Source organism: Ascidiella aspersa, chromosome 6 (genome assembly GCF_963924565.1).
Source record: "Ascidiella aspersa chromosome 6, kaAscAspe10.2, whole genome shotgun sequence".
NCBI classification, from domain to species: Eukaryota; Metazoa; Chordata; class Ascidiacea; order Phlebobranchia; family Ascidiidae; genus Ascidiella; species Ascidiella aspersa.
In genome coordinates this window covers 18050862-18069759 of record NC_139452.1, presented here as the reverse complement: position 1 = coordinate 18069759, position 18898 = coordinate 18050862, and the positions used below count along the sequence as shown (strand labels likewise).

The 18898-nt window shown below is 34.9% G+C and overlaps 1 protein-coding gene across 1 annotated transcript; it reads left to right on the top strand.

The window, feature by feature from the left end:
• Positions 1–7141: 7141 nt before the first annotated feature.
• Positions 7142–18436, top strand: LOC146140584 (protein FAM177A-like). Its single transcript, XM_083391931.1, has 5 exons — positions 7142–7293; positions 14413–14505; positions 16484–16550; positions 17367–17529; positions 17722–18436. Exons 1-5 carry the CDS (start codon positions 7192–7194, stop codon positions 17729–17731), a joined length of 435 nt encoding a protein of 144 aa, XP_083248057.1. The 5' UTR covers positions 7142–7191; the 3' UTR covers positions 17732–18436.
• Positions 18437–18898: the final 462 nt, after the last annotated feature.

The following is an 18898-nucleotide window of genomic DNA, read 5'->3' as shown; positions in this document are numbered from 1 at the left end:
CAATTCTTTAAAGGGGATTATTAGAATTTTAAAGGATAAAAATTTAATTTCAACTCGCTGTGAAGACATGTTAAAGCAGTGTTTATCAGAGGTACCATTTGAACTATTAACAAGAATCAAAAAAACAAAATCTGGCAAAGGATTTAAATATTCAGCAGCTTTAAAATCATTTGCACTTACTCTACAATTTTATTCCTCTAAAGCGTATGAATTTGTCCGTAAAAGTTTCGATTTTTTATATTACCCCACCAAGCCCAGATTCGAAAATGGTACGGCAAAATAGATGCGGATCCAGGATTTACAAAACCAGCTTTTATTGCAATTAAAGAAAAGGTGAGAATCGCCCACAACAATGGTAAACAAGTTATGTGCTCCCTTATGCTTGACGAGATGTCTATTAGTAAACATATTGCTTGGGATGGTAAAAAGTTTCGTGGTTTTGTAGATCATGGAAATGGTCTCTATGATGACGACTCTTTACCATATGCGAAGGATGTTCTCGTTTTAATGGTTGTATGTATTAATAGTGGTTGGAAGGTGCCATGTGCATATTTTTTTGTAGATGGCTTAAGTGGTGCAGAGCGTGCAAACATCGCCAAAATATGTATTCAGCGTGTTTCATACACTGGTGCAAAGGTAGTATCTCTGACATGCGACGGTCCTTCTTGTCATTTCACTATGTTACGAGAACTCCGTGCATCTATGATACCAGGTTGCTTAACAGCAAACTTTGAACATCCCTCGAACAAAACCGGGCGGATTTATGTTCTTCTTGATGTTTGCCATATGCTTAAACTTGTGTGAAATACTTTTGCTGATTGGGAAATTTTGGTAGATGGAGGAAAAATCAAATGGCAATACATTATTGCATTGCAAAAACTCCAACAAAATGAAGGTTTGCGTTTGGGCAACAAGCTTAACCTGGCACACATCAAATGGCAGCAGCAAAAAATGAAGGTAAACCTTGCAGCACAGGCATTGAGTTCCAGTGTGGCTGATGCCATCCAATATTGTGCAGAGAATTTAAAACTAAAGGAATTTAAGGGATGTGCACCAACTGTCAGGTTCTTACGAATGTTTGATCGTTTATTTGACATTTTTAAATTCAAATCCCCTCGCCAAAGGTTTTAAGTCTGCCCTTCGGATTGCGAATAAGTTTGTATGGGATCCCTTTCTTTCAGAATGTTTTACTTACATAATGCAGTTAAAAACAACTGACAGCACTCCAATGCACATTTCCAGAAGAAAAACTGGTTTTGTTGGTTTTTTAGCCTGTATCCAGAGCACAAAAGGTTTGTTCGATAACTTAGTAGGCAGAGCCAATGCTCCACTAAGTTATTTGTTAATGTACAAGTTTAGCCAAGATCACCTAGAATTGTTTTTCAGTGCTGTCCGAACTGCTGGTTGCTGCAATAATAACCCAACAGCACAAGTTCACAGCAGCCTTCAAGCGTCTTTTGATGAGAAGCTGTATTAAAGGTACAAATGGTAATTGCTCCAACCAGGATTCGACAACAATTCTGGATGCAATAAGCGACACCTGTAAAACAAATTATACGGAGGTAAAGTTAACTGATGTGGCATTAATTAAAAAATATGACCTCATTGAACGTCTGCCCATTTCAACAGACCATGATTACTGTGACAGTCCAAACATAAAAATTTTATCAGAATATAAAAAAGCAGCTATTACATACATAGCTGGGTATGTTGCAAAGATGGCAAAAAAACAAACAACATGTTTTACCTGCTCCTTGGCACTTGGTTCCCAGAAAATGATAGCACAACCCAGTTTTTTGACATTCAAAGACAGAGGAGGTCTTATGAAACCATCAGAAAGTGTAATTAGGGTGTGCTCTGACACCGAAAAATGCTTTTTAAGATTGTTGGCATGTTCTGGTGGAAAATTACCGATTAATACAGGAATTCCAGATGCCATTGCAACATCAGTATTACACAGTATTAATGCAGCCCAATTATTTCCTGATTTAGATAGTCACATGTTTGACAGTACAGTGATGGATAATCATGTCTTTCAACTGATCAAAGTTGTATCGAAGTGCTACAGTAAGATAAGGCTGTACCATCTTGGAAAGGAAACCTCTGAAAAAATAGTGGGAGAAAAAATAAGAAAAAAGCTTAGCAAACTAGTTTTATTTAACAATCAATAAGTTTTATTAATCACATGTTCACTTGTTGTTTTAAATTTGTACTATTTGTTTATTGCTACTGTTGTTAAATATTTTTCAATTATTGCGTTTTTTCCTTTGCTGCAAGCAACCAAGTTACTTTTAAAACCTACTGTGTCAGTCTATAGAAGTATATGCAAAAATATGGCTAACCTTCAGGACATCCAATAAAATGCATCCTTGGGTTTTTTAAATTATAACCTGGTTAAGGATATCCTAGCCGAACACGAGTTTTGTTCCATGTCTGTCTACAAAATAAAATAAAACTTAAATAGAAGCCTTTACATAACAAAAATGCAGAGCATTATTTTAGTACTATTATAGTTTTAACTTAAAAGTAACCAACAAGCAGAAAGAATTGAACAAAAGATTTAATAAAAGATAAGTATAGTTGAGTGTAAAACTGTCATACTGGTTTAGTCTCGTAAAAAAACACAAAAAATAGGTGCTTTTAACGTTTTTTTATTTCTAAATAGTCAGATATTGGCTTGTCGCTTTAGAAACCACCAACTTTAAGTTATAAGTAGTCTAAAAATAAATGGGAAAAATACACTGGTTTAGTCGTCTTTAAAAAGCAGATTTTTGCGTTAATTATACAGTTTTATTTATTTTTTCTCCTTTAAATAATTGAAGTATGGCTTGCGGCCTTAGAAACCACTAATTTTAAGTCACAAGCATTCCTAAATAGTCAGAAAACGCTGTTATCTGTCACTAACACCCTTCTCCATAAGGCGTAATGCAAATTTTGCGCATTTTAGGACCTTTGCAAGATGGCGTTTCAGCCTTCTAATTGGCTTCAAAAACCGCTCACGCGTGCCGCTAGTTGCGCTATCCAGGTTTTATAGAGATCAGTGCGTAAATATCGGCAGATCGGTCACGCTTGGATGAACCGGGTAAGATTCGACCTTTTCCAATGTCGCTTGATACAGCAGTGGATAAAAAAAGGAACATGACACACTGTTGCATTCCGGGGTGTAATTATACAAACCGATCAAAGTTTGTTAGGTCTTTGTTTGTTCTGCCAGTTTTATGCAGGGAGAAGATGGCATCAGCATGAGGACCTAAGATTGGAATTGATTTTTGGTATTGTATCGCTTCATCAGTTTTCGTGAACGAATCTTTAACCTGGTCAGGCCGTCACGTCTGTCGAAGCCAGCTATTGCTGATGAAGATTCGGTTACAAGCTTTATGTGGCGCTCCATCTCCATTGTGGCATGGGTGGCGCATAATGAGCCTTTCTTGTCTGATTTTTTCAACGTCGAGGTCAGGTGTCGAATTGCTGGTGGTTCATTGGTTTGGTCAGAATTTAAGTCCACAAGTTTGTAGTAAGATTTAGCATGAATGTTGATTGCTGGAACATTGGATTTTCTCACATGGACAGAAGCTACAGATTCTGGACAGAAGCTACAGATTTCAAGTACAGCATTATTTACATAAAATGCATATATATATTTTTTACCTAAAAAATGTCTAAATCAGGCAAATTAAAGACGCTGATCAGGGATAATTCAACTAATCAAGTCACAACTGTGGACGCATTACCTAAAGCTATACAGGTATAGTTTTTCATAAAAGCTTATATTCATATAATGTCAAGCAAAGTGAAGGGTTTAAGTCACAACTAACAAATCGTGAAATATAGTACTGTAATGCTGCACGAATTTCCTTTTGGTAAAATTATTAATTTTCATTGACATGTTAATAATTGTAAAAATTAATAACTTGCTAAAAAAGTTCAACCTAGATTTTAGTATTTTTTTAAAACTTAACTATGACGTTCTAGTATATTATTTCTTTTGTAATGTTATGCATTTAATTTCAACTTTCCAGTGTTATATTGACTTGACTGCTACTTGACTTGTTATTTTTGAAAAGACTTGACTTGAACTTAAGTTATTATTACAAATGACATGACTGGGACTTGAATGAATTGTTCATAACACTGCAAAGTTCTATTTTTGTGTTTATTTGAGGCATTTCTGTTGTTTTTACCACTAAGTTCTACATGCCTATGGTTAGCCTTTTAGATCTTCAATGAAGTTGTACGTACAACAGAATGCAGCAGGCAATTTGGTGTGGTTGTATCTCAACTCATTTCCATGGAGCCGATGTAGCTCAGTTGGTATTTGGTAGTGGCGGTTCCTGTTGAGCCAAGGTCTTGGGTGAAAGCCTGTCGTGGAGCCTATGTCAATTGCTAGCCTAATATCCTGTTACATGAATTATTTCAAATAAAAGTGTTCTTTCAATTATATCAATTGCAAATTTCCAAAAGGTGGAGAATGTGCATGCAACGTTTAAAATCATTTTCAAGACTATTTATTCTGTGAATATTTCTGTTTCTTTTTAATCTAGGTCACATTATTTATCGTTATTATCTTGGTTAATAAAGAAAGTATGATCAGTTTGTATGCTAGTTATGTTCACATTTTAAGCATTTTTATGAAAAGAATTGTATTTAGAACAATATAATTAGGCACTCAGTACATTTCATTTTTTTACTGTTTAATATTAAAAGCTGTTGATTTATTCCAAAGTCTAATTTAAACAGTATCAAAAATGTGTTTAAAAATAGGCTTAAAATTAAAAAGGCCTTAATAAAAAAATGTTTTTATTCATGATCCATCGCAATTGTAATAAAGATTTTAACGTGTTAACTAGTTGAGGTATTCGCAGCAGCAGTATGCTTTTATGGACAAGACAGTTACTTCTATGGGCTTTTAGCTAATGCTATTTTTGTGGAGGTGGCCAGCACCGCAGACGTTTGACGTGTCCTATCAAAAGATTTACAAGAAAATGTTCAAATACCAACTCGTCAGGTATTTTTTCTCGTGGAAGAAAATAAATTTTCGACCTAGTCACCTAGTACGGCTGGCGGCCGCTCAGCTGATCGTCTGCTACATTTCATTGTGTTGTCTGTGACGTCATGAAATTTCAGCCAATAGGAAGCGTTCCAATAATTCTTGGATTTGGAACCTCACAATGGACGTTTAAGTATCTACCAACGAAGAGCGAGTTAGCTGCGCAACTTGTGATTTCTATAGAGACTTTGTGTAGAGTGCATGAATAATTACCGACTAAGAGCTTTTGTGTTTACTGTAAGTTTTATGATGTATTTGCTTATGTGAGAGAATTATTATATGCGAAGCATCGCTAACTCACACCCAAGTGTTAAATGCTAAATGGCCTGTTCTGCCATTATCTCTGCGGTCAGCAGTCGGATTGTCTGTAGCTATTTAAGACCGCCGCTATCCGCTTGTAAAACTAACTCTTCTTATCCTATATGCTAACTTGTTCCGCCGACTGTAGTTTGAAACTGGTTTGTCGTTTATCAGTTAATACAATTATAATCACCAGAAGTATTGTGGTCGGCTAACGAGTTAATACACGCAACTTAAAATTGGAGTCAGGAGTTCAACAACTAAACTCGTGCCCCACAACTTTTTCACACTGGTCTTAGCCATCTGAAACAACAACTGAAAGCTGACGGCTGCCTGGCCTATAACATAAAATACCTTTGTACTTCAACCTACGGCCACCAACACTTGTTTTCTCAAAACATGTGCACGGCCGCATAAGTTACTGTCAACGGCCGTGATTGTGCACTCATGTTTCAGATCTACTAGCTAGGTTTATAGGGTTAATAGGCTTATACAGAGAATTTGCAGTGAGAAAAATATTGTTACACCTTCTAAATATAGCGGCCCTGAGTATTTCTTCCCCTCCAAAAGTCACAGCCCTGTTGGAGGTTAAGAACCATTGGGTTTGTCAAAAACTCTTTAATGCAAACTGATTGAGCCTAATGAAGTGGAACGCTGCTGTTTTGTTAGTTCATTGTTGAGTCTTCAGTCCTCACCGACAATATACTTTTTACTGTGACTAAAGATGCTTTTTAAAATAAACCACAAGTTTTTACGGATTTTATGTTAGAAGTTTTATTTTGAAAGGTTTAATAATTATTTTTTTAATAATATAAAATATATTCCTGGAAGGATTAAACAGCCTTTTACAGTTTGTTCTTTTTGTAATTTTTTATATCATTTCAAGGCTGCTTGTATTTTTTTCAACTTCAATAGGAATTTAATCTTCCGTTAAAAAAATGTGAAAGTGATAATCTATGATCAAAAATGTTTTGTTCCTATTGCTGAAGTGAAACTTTTATGATTCTTGTTTAAATATAGCCATGAAGTGCAATAAACTGTTTGTTGTAGGTTTCAGGTTTGTTTATGCTAACATGTTTATGCTATTAATCCATACAAATGGTCTAGCCTTAGACCAGTGCTCAGGTGTAGCTTTAGAAACTCTCCCTAATATTTAAAGCTTTTTAAAATCCCATGTTTGTTTAATCATCGGCAGTCTGGCGCTCTTTCACAAATGTACAGAAAAAAAGGTACATTTTGGAGACCGTACCCTTTTACATTTGTGAAAGAGTGCCCAAGAATAGTTTTTAAACTTTATACCTTCACTATTTGTAATTGTATGGATTAATCTTTGGCGGCTGGCAGTAAAAACGCTGTTTTTTACAACTGGACTGCTTTAACAGATTGCATTTTTAAATCAGTCCTACTCAAACTCAAACTGGTTTTATAAAACATTCAGAATTAATCTACTAAATGAGGCAATAGTATATTTTATAGCAACATCTTGTTGTTATTTACGAGTTTTGATTTACGGTGCAAGAGAAATGACTTTAAATTGCATTCTTGTTTTAAAATGTAGTCTTCGAGAATTTTACTTTTTGGTACAAAATATATATCATAGCTCAGCAAATTAATTTGCAATTATATATCTTAACTAGGTTATCTTTGACAGCCCGTTGTTAAGAAATGCAGTCAGGGTCTTTACACTCATAACATTGACAGCAATACTCTTTTTGCAATTGTTGCTCATTATTTTTTCCTTTATTTGGTAAGCGTTGTATATATCTTGCATACTATTCATAATTTTTTAGTTTTTGCAGCCATTAAAATTATTGAAACTATTAAGTATATTAAGGCCTTTTCTTATGAACACTCAAAGTGAAATATTTGCCTCAAATAATCAGGATACCAGTGTGCCATGTCCTCATGGAGATCATTTCAAAATTGACAAGAATGGAAAAGTTAAGGTAAAAACTGTCTGAAATTGTTAATCACTTAGTTTGTTTATCTATATAATAAATAAAATATATATATACTTCATTTAAAATCCATGATAAATTCTGGCATTATTTCCACTGTCTTGATGAAATTGTTAGCCCTGCTCCTAATAACTGTCACAAAGATGGTTCTGAAATCAATCTAGGTTGCTAAATATCTTGTTCATAAAATTAAAAATTTACACACTTTATGAGGAGCACAGTACTTATTCTGATCTCCCAGCTTCATGCCATGTAAACTTGCCTTTTCCAGTAAAAGTTTAGACTAAAATCTCTACCCCTTGCATGTGATTTGAAACTTACTGCAATACTGTCATAAAGATGTTTAGCTAATTCTGTTTGTGTTAGGACTGTGATGTGATTGATAAACTTTGCCCGGGAAAGGCCATTTCCAGGCTGGCAGAATCTTGCTAGCCTTCTGGTGACAAGCATTTTTGGCGAAAATTCTTCGACTTTTGGACGCGTCCTTAAACTTTAATGATGTGTTCGCCTGAGGAATCTATGAACCTTGCCATGTTTTGGCGATAAACAAGGCTCTTATTAAGTAAATTAGACAACAAAACGTAGCGCAGCAGGCGCAAAAATATTTGTGACATCAAGTCATTAACAAGTACACAAGGGACATGTGAAGGTACAACCTGGGGCCTGGGGATGTACGTACATGTTTGCTTTTCTTGCTTTAAAAGTGTTACATAGACAGCTGTTTTCACGTAAACCTGTGTGAAAACGTGCTGCTCAAAACCAGATTGAAAAGCACAAAAAAATATTCTTTCGATAAATTTCCAATTTATATTGCTTGAAATAATGATATTTTTAATAAAATTTAATAGAAATGGTCACAGTCACAGTGCAACATGCCCCATAGTATGCATATTACCTTTGGGATAGATTTGCTGAAAAAAAAAGACACAGAAACCTAGCAAAACCAGGCTAAAGTTTGCGCGAAGCGCGAACATTTTTTGCATTTGCGTAACAGATATGACATCATAAGACAGCGATTTTAATGACGTCATCAATAATAAAAAAATCATCAGAAACATCCAATTAACGTCCAGCAAAAGCAAACTTTTAGACGCAAAACACACCGTCTAACGTGCGTCGCAGACACTCCTGCCAGGTGTCAGCTGCGAAACCGTTTAGTGTGCAATCGTTAACTTCAGGAAAAAAAAAAAAAAAGTCCGTGAAATATATGTGATCGATTTTGGTTGTTTTTGGGGAAAAAGGCATTTTTAAAAATTTCTTGCAAATTTTTATTACATTGCCGAAAATAAAAATAAAAGAAATGTTAAAAAATATATGTCCAATATTTTTGAATACGTTTTCAGTTTGTCCGCGACGCACTTGGCAGCCTTTCATGCGCAACGTTAGAAAAACGCTAATCTAGTTCAATAGACAGCATCAAAACGTAAAAAAAACATTTGCAAAAATTTTTCGCCCTTACGTAGTTAAAATAGTCAAAAAGTATTTAAAAAGGACTTGTGTATAGTTTGTCGAAGAGGCAGCGAGCCCGACAGAGACCGCTTAATTGATTGTTATTAATTGTCAAACACACACTTGTTGATCAGCCAACCCGAACGAATAACGAAAGGCGAAAGAGAAAAAAATATCCTGCGTTCACGGTCGACCAAGCAAGAAACGAAAAAAGCGTTTTGCGTTTGATTTTGGTTTTGCATAAGCAAGACGTGTCACCCAATTACACTGAGAAAAAACACGCAGTTTCGGACGGTGAGGTAAGCCCTGACAAAAACAAACAAAAAACGTTAATGTCACTTCCAAAAAGGGGGGGTGGGTCCGAACCTAAAAATAAATTTTTTGAAAAAAAAAAATAATTTGAATTTTTTTACTTAAATTTTTTTTGCACCAATTTCTTCGGTTTTCTGGCTGATTCTTCGGCCGACATAGTCGCCAAGTCGCCAGCATTCTGCCATACTGGCAATTCCTATTCCATATCAGGTGACCTGCCGACACCCTTTCCATCAGAGATTGTATATCGCTTTGGCTATTGAGCCTAATCCAATTTTCTTGGCAGCACACTAAAATTGCTTAATTTAACCTTTTTTGAATTGTGTCAAAAAGCCTTTTTATCGCTATATCTGAAACACATTTACTAATTATTATCAAATATCTCAAAAACTCTAGGCCTATTTTAAACAACAGAAAGCATTTTCAGGCAAAGGAACCTGTGAAACTAAAAACGATCTAAACCTTGGTGCTAGAACATTGTAACACAATACACAGTTTTTCAGTCACGGGTTTTCGTTACATAAAATATGCGAGACGTGTTTAGCCAAGGTTGTGTGTTTAGTAACTCCATTTAAAAAAACACACAACGTTGCAATCAGGAAGAAGGTTATACAATGCTGGTAACATGTGATTAAATGGTCAGAAAGTGTTCGCTCCTTTCCTTTAGTAACCTATTTCAGACACAAAACTGCTTTTAATACGTTCATTTTTCATTTGTACACTGTTTTACTCAAATGCAAAAATTAATGGGAATTTACGGAGATCAAGAATTAGATCTTTAGATATGTCACATAATAATTAAACACGCCGTTCCATTAATGCCCCTTCCACACAGGCTGTGGGGTGTTACTCTGTTTGTGGATTGTGGGAAAGCATGAGGTTAACCTTTTGTTTTAGACACACGATATGACATTATTTGAAACACATCACATAATTTGAAATTTTTATTTAGTGACACGCAGTGCAAACGTTTAGGCATAAGCAAATTTATGTTTGCTTTATTTATGCCTCTTCTAAGTTCTTACACGCTATCCAAACCATGTCAAATCAACATAAAAAAGTTGCTTTTTTGACATGGCCTTCTCAGATTCTAACAAAAATTAGAATATGTAAAGGACCATTATTTGAAGGCGTGTGCCAAATTTTATTCTATTCTGTTGTGTATTTTCAAGGGGTGCTGTTTCTGTATAAAAACAGCCATCTTTAAATATACAAAAGCTAGATTAACATGTCATGTATCATTAGAAAGGTAATTTTGTGCCTTAAAGCAGTATTTCTTAATCAGGTGAATGGTTCTCCCAAAAGGGGTGGATAAGGGTGAACCGTAATAAATGGATGATAGCTTGCGAGCAGGGCAGATATTCCGGGTGTTCAACCTGCTTCAATGTATATAGACGAGATAGTTTTATCATATCATGAGACAAGGGTAAATTAGATCTGGAGATAGATGCTAGGGGTGAACAAAACCAAAATAGTTTAAGAAGCACTCAGGGGCGTATCCAGAATTCCAACAAGGGGGGGTCCCGAATTTTCAACTTAGGGAATGCCCCGTTTTTCCTGACGTTAATGACGTCATAAATAATGAAAAAAATCATCAGAAGCAGCCAATTAACGTCCATCAAAAGCAAAAACTTAGACGCAAAACGCACACGTGCGTCGACACACTCCTGCAAAAACGTCACTTCAATAGTTTTGAGTGCAGACCTGTCAAGCGAAGCGAGCGCGAATTTTGGGGGGATAACAGCATTTCTTGCAAGTTTTTATTACATTGCCGAAAATAAAAATAAAATGTTGAAAAAATATATGTTCAATATTTTTGAATACGTTTTCCGTTTGTCCGCGACGCACTTGGCAGCCTTCCATGGCGCAACGGTAGAGAAGCGCTGATCTAGTTGAAAAGACAGCATCAAAACGTAAAAAACGGACGTAGAAAGAACAGTCGCGCATAGCGCTAAAATTTTTCGCACTTGCGTAGTTAAAATAGTCAAAAAGTATTTAAAATGGACTCGTCTATAGTTTGTCGAAGAGGCAACGGGCCCAATAAATTACAGAGACCGTTGATTGATTGTTATTAATTGTCGAACACACACTTGCTGATCAGCCAACCCGAACGAATAACGAAAGGCGAAAGACAAAAAAATATCCTGCGTTTACCGTCGAACAAACAAGAAACGAAAAAGGCGTTTTGCGTTTGATTTTGGTTTCGCATTAGTAAGACGCGTGACCCAATTGCAGCTTCGAATGGTGAGTTAAATCCTGACAAAAACGAACAAAAAACGATAATGTCACTTACGAAAAGGGGGTGGGGGGTCCAAACCCCCTTTTTTCGACTTTTTTTAGTGTAAAGAGTTTTATTTGTTTGTTAACTGACAGAAAAGGGGAGGGTGTTCTTTACTTTTTTAAATTATGGATATTTATCTATAACATAAATTGTCACTTTCTGAGCCATTTTTTCAGTGGACCCAACTAAATTGCAAGTACGAAACAAAATTTAACTCCACATTTCTGTAGTCAATTTGTTTTTTGCTTCACATATTCAATACATGTAATGCATTTTGTTGTTCTTTGCTGGTTAATTGATAAATTCTTCCAGTGGCTGTTGCTTGATGAAATTAATTTAAATGTTGTCACGAAGAACCAAAAGTTCATCTTTGTTTGTTGGATATTTGAAAGATATGGAAGTTTCGTCTGGATGTAGAAAAGTAACCATCACATTCTTTAGATTGTTCCAAAATGCAGGAAAGCCACCAATGGTTGTTTTATTTGCAAGTAAAAACTACCCTTAGCTCATTCCAGTGTAATAGTTGTTTGTGGAATGTCACAAACCAGGACCTTTTGATAACCTAAAGATGCAGAAAAGTCAGACACCTTGATGTTAGGCTGACAAAATTCCTCTGGAATAAAGCAGTGGTACTTTTGGGTTCCACAAATTGTAATAGCAGATTTAAATCTCTTCTTAAGCAATGCATATTCTTTTTCGACTTTTTTTCCAATACAATTGAAAAGCTAATACTACTTATATTCTATGTGGCCCAAATATGCAGTTCTCTTGGGGTTTGTATACAATGTTTTTCAACTTTTTGCAGACTTGGCCGAGCAGTCAATCTTTTTACAATTCCACCCAACCCGTCACAAGGTCCTTTGCCTAGGAAGTTGCAAAAATGATATTCATAATATAAATTAAAGTCTTGTTTGTGACACATTAGATTTAGAAAGTTTTTCTGTTTCTATGTTGTCCAATGTCCAGTAGCACTATCTGTAAAGTACAAAAGTACACTACTTTTTTTAACAATGTCAACTTTATTTTTAGAAAGTCTAAGCCAGGGTCGGCGGGGCCATAACCGAACTCAAAAGGGTCTCTGCGGGCCTCACAAAATGTTAACTAAGCATGGTGTTATTAAAATGTTAGAACAACTGTGAATCAGGTGGCCCTTGGATGCGTGTTTAAATACATTTCATGAAGTAAAACATAGGTACTGAAGGTATACCCTTGCAAAATAGTAATCATGTGGGCTACATGAGACATTAATACCATTTATTTATTTTTTTGCTTACACACTTCCATGAAGAAACGTGTGCAAGTACGAAAATTTTGCACACTTGCCCCCCAAAAAAGTAAAAAATGTCTACAACGCTACCAAACTGCATTTTGCAAGCGATTTTAAATATGAAATTATTTTTACAACATTTTGACTTTTTATGCCAAGTTAAAAAAACTTGCCCTAATTATATTCTCCCATAAATAATTTAATTAAATTAATTTATTATAGTTTTGTTGGATTATTGTAGAACGCATTGGAATTTTACTATGAACATCCCTAGGTATAGGATAATAGAAGAGTTCGGACCCCCCCCCCCCCCTTTTTGTAAGTGACATTTCGTTCGTTTTTGTCAGAGTTCACCTCGACTTCCGAAGATGTGTGTTTTTTTAATTTAATTGGCCAATGCGAAACCAAAAATCAAACGCAAACGCCGGTTTTCGTTTCTTGTTTGGTCGACCGTAAACGCAGTATTTTTTTTCTGCGTCGCGGACAAATGGAAAACATATTTAAAAATATTGGACATATATTGTTTAACATATTTAGTATTTTCGGCAATGTAATAAAAACTTGCAAGAAATTTAAACGAAATGCTGTTATACCAAAACAAATCGCGCTCACTGCGCTCTCCAGGTGTGCCCTGACTTCAAAAATATTAACAAACACTCAACTAGTTTATGGTGCAAAATACATCCGAGGCCCACCTGATTCACAGTTGTTCTAACATTTAAATAACACAATTCTTAATTAACACTTTGTGCGGCCCGCAAATACTTTTCTGAGTTTGGTTTTGGCCCTCGACTAGAAAAAGGTTGCCGACGCCTGGTGTAAGACGTGCTTGTATTTTAGCTGACTTGGCACACAGCTCGGCGGAGATGTCATGCTAATCGAATAACACCCGGGAAAAATAGATGGATCTACCAAAATCAATCACTTATATTTTGCGGTCTCGTTTTCGTTTTTCGCCTGAAGTTAACGATTGTATACTAAGCGGTTTCGCTGCTGGCGCCTGGCAGGAGTGTAGATGACGCATGTGTTCGCTTTGCATCAAAAGGTTTGCTTTTGCTGGACGTTAATTAGCTGTTTTCTGATGATTTTTTTTTGACTTATGACTTCAGACGAAAAAACGGGGAATTCCCTAAGTTGAAAATTCGCCCCCCCCCCTTTTTTTTTGGATTTCTGGATACACCCTGACTTCAGCACAACTATACAGGGATGCTACAACATAATTTTTAACATATTTACTGATTGACATGCCAAAGCTTGATGAATAAATTTGGTTTGATCACTCTAATTGTGGTAGAGATTATCATTATTGTACAATCCACACACCAAAACAACGTGGGTGGATAATATTCAACTTTTTACTATTTCACAGTTACGATTCACAGTGTGCAGCCTTATTGGTTGACAAAAATGAGTTCAAAATCCCTGTGTTATACCAGAAAGTTTTCCTAACCTCTACGTCAGGGTTTCCAAACCTTTTTCACACCGTGGCCCCCTTTGACAATTTTGAGAAATCAATGCCCCCCTATTATTTTTAACCTTTTGAATATACAATAACGGACAGTTATAATGATAAAATGATTTAAACACGATAGTACATTAATTAGTTATTAAATATTCAGTTAATGTAATGGTTGAGCTTGTTTTTGCTCTGACATGTCTTAGTTGCTGGTTTAGTGGGGGAAAGAGCCAACCGCATATCATATTGAATATCCAAGACACTGCACTGCCTTGTCTTCAGAAGTAACATTGTTAAAAACGTACTTAAACAGTTTACTGACCTAAATATACATATTTGTAGAAACCACTAAGGTTGATTCACTGCAGTGATGGGATTATTGAGGAATACAGTACAGATGAAGAAGATGAACCACCTCCCCCTCCTGTTGATGTGGTAAGATATTCAAATATTTAAGAATTTATGTGCCAATACATTCTGATTAACCCAATTGCAAATAATTTTATTACTCACAACTATCCAAATAAACTTTTTCTTGAATAGAGATAGACCAATATATTTTAGTTTATCAATATATCGGTGTCAGTAAATTAGGATTAACAGTTTTGCTGATAATAATTTACTGTAAAATATTATATTGCATTTTTTTAACACACTAATTTGTCATTTACTTGATTTTAAAGGCTGAACAATTTAATGTAGTGATTGGTTTGTTGGGTTAAGCATCATTCAAACTTAATATGTCATCATATAAAAAAAAATTGTTATCTGTTTAAAAAGTGATTTTTAATAATTTTGGGGCCTGTTCTACAAGAAAACGGACCTGTTTTACAAGAAAACTGGTGATTGTTTTCGCACGTCGCAATTCAAGTTAAGTAGACAAAATAAAAGTATGGCATTCGCAGGGACAGATACAGGGGGTACCAGTCCATCCTCTTACCTCTATACTACATTTTTGTCTGTATAACTACATAAAAAGCAAAAACTACTTAAACAAAGTTTTACTATTTTTGTATTTCAGTTTTAAGCAAATCTATTCATTCCAAAGGCGTTATACATGCTATGACATGTTGTGACATGTCGTAGGGCCATTTTTATTTTGACCTAAAAAAAAAACTTTCGACTTTATTGCTTATTTGTAGAGGCCACAGTTCTTCCTTGAATTCGTGGACAGATGAGGATATTTTTTTGAAAATTTTTGCCAATTAACCAAGTAAACACATTTTTTGCACTTTGCGCAATTAAACTGGTTTAGAGCTACATGTTTCCACACAAGTTTGCTTAAAAACAGCCTATCTATGTCAGAGTAAGAAAAGCAGATATGTACAACTGAAGATTGTACTTTTGCATCCCCCTTCCGTATTTGTTGATTTCACAAAAAGTTTTGCTTCTTTGGCACAACTTTGAAATTACTATTTTCTTTGACAATTGATATGTTTTTTGCCTAAGTATGACAAGTTTTGTACACTCATTAGGTAGCACTGCATTTAACTGTAGGGACGCGACGAAAAAAAACGAAGAATTAGTGTCAAAAATGCTTATTAACAGAAGGCTGGCAAGATTTTTGCCAGTCTAATTCAAAAAAATTCTAAAAAGTTTAAAGTGGTCTTATATAAAATATGAAGATCTTTTTTAGCAGTAATTTGTTTCATATATGTACGGGAGATGAAATACCCGGCTTTACCCAAGTTAAAAATATAGTATTTTCCAGTTTAGTTTGACTGGTAAGGGACTACTGGTGATGTACTGGCAATGTACTGGCAATTTAAACCAATTAGGCTACAATTGCAATGCAAATTCTGAATATTGTGTGTTTAAACAAATGAGACAATCTATCCTTCTGTGTGTTAATCTTACAAGAACATGGCTTTGAAATTATGAGTGTACAAAACTTGTAAATTATATCTATCAAGAGCAATCATTTGACATATTTAACGCCCATTGTCCCACAGCATTGTAAGACTTATTAAAGCAACTGTGCAGTCGACAATTGACATGGCCTGTATTTTAAAGATCGTAATGATACGAAACAACAGGAATAGTTACGTAAGAATAAGAATGGGCTTTCGGGGAATTTTCTTTTATGTAAACAAAACCAGATAAACAGAATACAAAGCTTATAACCCAAGGTTTTGTGAAAAAAACGGAAGCTACTCGCATACCACCTGAAAATCCTTCGCATACCACAAGTAGTATGCGTACCACACATTGGGAACCCCTATCCCAAACAAATTTTTCTAAACAATTAGGTAACATTTATGTTTATTATCCATCTTTCTTATTTTATGAACAACAAATTTATTTCAAACATGCATTTGCTTTGAAAATAGTCTGGAACATGCCTAAAAAGTACACAGAACCATCGTTTGTATGTTTGAGTTGCATAGTTAAAATCATGTTTACTTTTTTGCAGACTAAGCTCACTTGGCCTGGTTACTTTTGGTACTTGACTGTTCGTGGAGCATTGGGTGGCCTCACAGGTATATTTTTTTGACCAATGTTTACTTAAAGGGCATTGCTGTTTGAAAAGTGATGACTGATGATATATTTGATATTGTCTATATATTTAGCTAAAATCATGCCTGTTAATTTGAGTAGCATAATGTCAAATTAAGTGACTTGGCTTAATTTTAAAAACAGGCCAACTTAAAAGATATTAATATATTGTACAAGGGTCTTCGAGGCCCTACAAAAACACAAATTTAAAAAATTTAAAATTGTTATTTTTAGTACTAATTTAGCTTGATAATGAATCCCAAAACCAATCGACATCATCTTGATTAAGACGAAGATGATGTCGATTTACTTGTCTGCTCTGAAATTCATTATCAAGTTACATTACAGATCTGTATATAGTGTACCCAACTATTTGTGTACAATTAAAAACCATTATATCAAATGACATTTTCCCACATGTTTTAAGTTGATTGTGTTGTTCCAGTTCCAATTATAGTTACATTTAAGTAAAATACTTAACGAAAATGCCAGTCGGGGTGCCGAAATATCTATTTATTATTTTTGAAGGGTGTCGTCAGCCATAAAAGGTTGAGAATCACTGCCTTACAGTTATCTGACCCTTTATGAGAAAAGTTTGGTCACCCCTGGACTACAGGACCACTTAGTGATAAAGAAATACATAATTTGAGGCAATTTAAGGCCTAAATTAGTTTATTAAGTTTTAACACATTGGGTCTGGGTGTATTATTTTTGTTCACAATTTTAGAAAATGTTATAAAAGTCGTTTTTGTTCCATAATCCATTGTATTCTCCAATTGCTTTAACTAAAACTTGTTTAGTATGTGATTACCTTGGTGAAAAACTGGCTTACGTCTTCGGAATAACAACACCAAAGTACCAATATGCTATTGATGAACTTGAACGAATGCAAGCCGAGGAGAAAGAAGATGAGATAATGGAGACCGAGGAAAGAGCGGCAGAAAATGAACTGTTTGAAAATAGGTAGAGTATATTATCACAATATTTCACTCGACAAAACCGAGTATAAACAGAAAATTCGCCAATTTAACAGGGGATTCATCATATAAAGATATTTTGAGACAATTATAAAATTTTTTGTTAGTCTTCCGGCGTTTTCATGCAAAGTAACGTTTACCTTTTTATAAATCGTTTCCTGTGGCTGTTTTTCTGCAGCAATCAATAGCGGCCATGTGGATACCACACAAGTCAACTAGCGCTCCACGAGACTTAATCACCGTTGACATATTTGCCTTTTTTTTGCCTTTTTTTTGTACAAATTTTGAACCATTTTAAATATTTAAATCTTGTTTAAAACCCATGTCACTTTCGTTCGGTCAAAAGTCGTATTTTAAAACGATTTACGAACAACCTCAACTTAAAAGTCATTTAGCATATCCGAAATAAAAATCAATGGTTACCTCAAGCCGTTTTGCTTTGATCCTATGCAATAGCATAAGAAAAGTAAAAGTAAAGCCTTAATTTTATAAATTCCATTTCATTAGAAACCCCTAATGTTTTTTTATCAACCATCGAAAGGGGAACTAAGGTACCTGGACTTTAATGTGTTTAAAAATTGTCATAAGTACCAATATTAATTAACAAAAAATGTCATTTTCTCTTTTTTATGCCTTTTTTATTTACTTCTAAATTATTACTGCAAATGTAAGTGAGAACAAATATCGTAGTTATAAAAGTAGTCTTATACTTAATAACTTCGTATAGGCCTTTTAAATGTATGCTTCACGTAATCAACGTGGTGGCTCTTGGCTGTATTTTTTATTGACAACCCACCCTTTATCTTATCTTTTATTTGTAATTTCATTCTCCTCTCGTATAGGTTGTTTATTGTTGTTGATATTACTGTTGAAAATATATATTTGTCACTGTTCTTGACATGGTATTTACGACTTCTCCTTAAATCGCGAATCAATAGAAATGCTCGCTGTTTTTCAAGATTTTCCTTTTATTTGTATCTCCTTACTGGTACCTGGTAAAGTCGGTGATTTATAAGTGTTAAAAGCGTGCGAATGTTACACATTTTTATTATGAAGCTGTAAACATTGTATCGTATATGCAAATATTATTATTATTATTCAAGAGAGTAGCGATACATCCAAAAATTTGCTTGCTCCACCACCATGTTTTTAGAGGGCTAAAGGAGGTGCACCTTGACCTACAAAAGTATGCAATAATAATGGACCAGTATGGCAATATGAGGCGACTAGGTCGGCCGAAGAATCAGCTAGAAAACCGAAACAATTCCTATAAAAAAGATATACTTTACAGAAAAACTTCGTGGTTGTTTTCACACTTTTTCAACCTCGTATATTTTTAAAGACATGAATACGTA

Coding starts and splice junctions, on each gene's coding strand:
- LOC146140584 (XM_083391931.1), top strand. CDS start 7,192: ATGAACACTCAAAGTGAAATATTTGCCTCAAATAATCAGGATACCAGT. Junction 7,294..14,412: donor ACAAGAATGGAAAAGTTAAG/GTAAAAACTGTC, acceptor ACATATTTGTAG/AAACCACTAAGGTTGATTCA. Junction 16,551..17,366: donor AGCATTGGGTGGCCTCACAG/GTATATTTTTTT, acceptor AAACTTGTTTAG/TATGTGATTACCTTGGTGAA.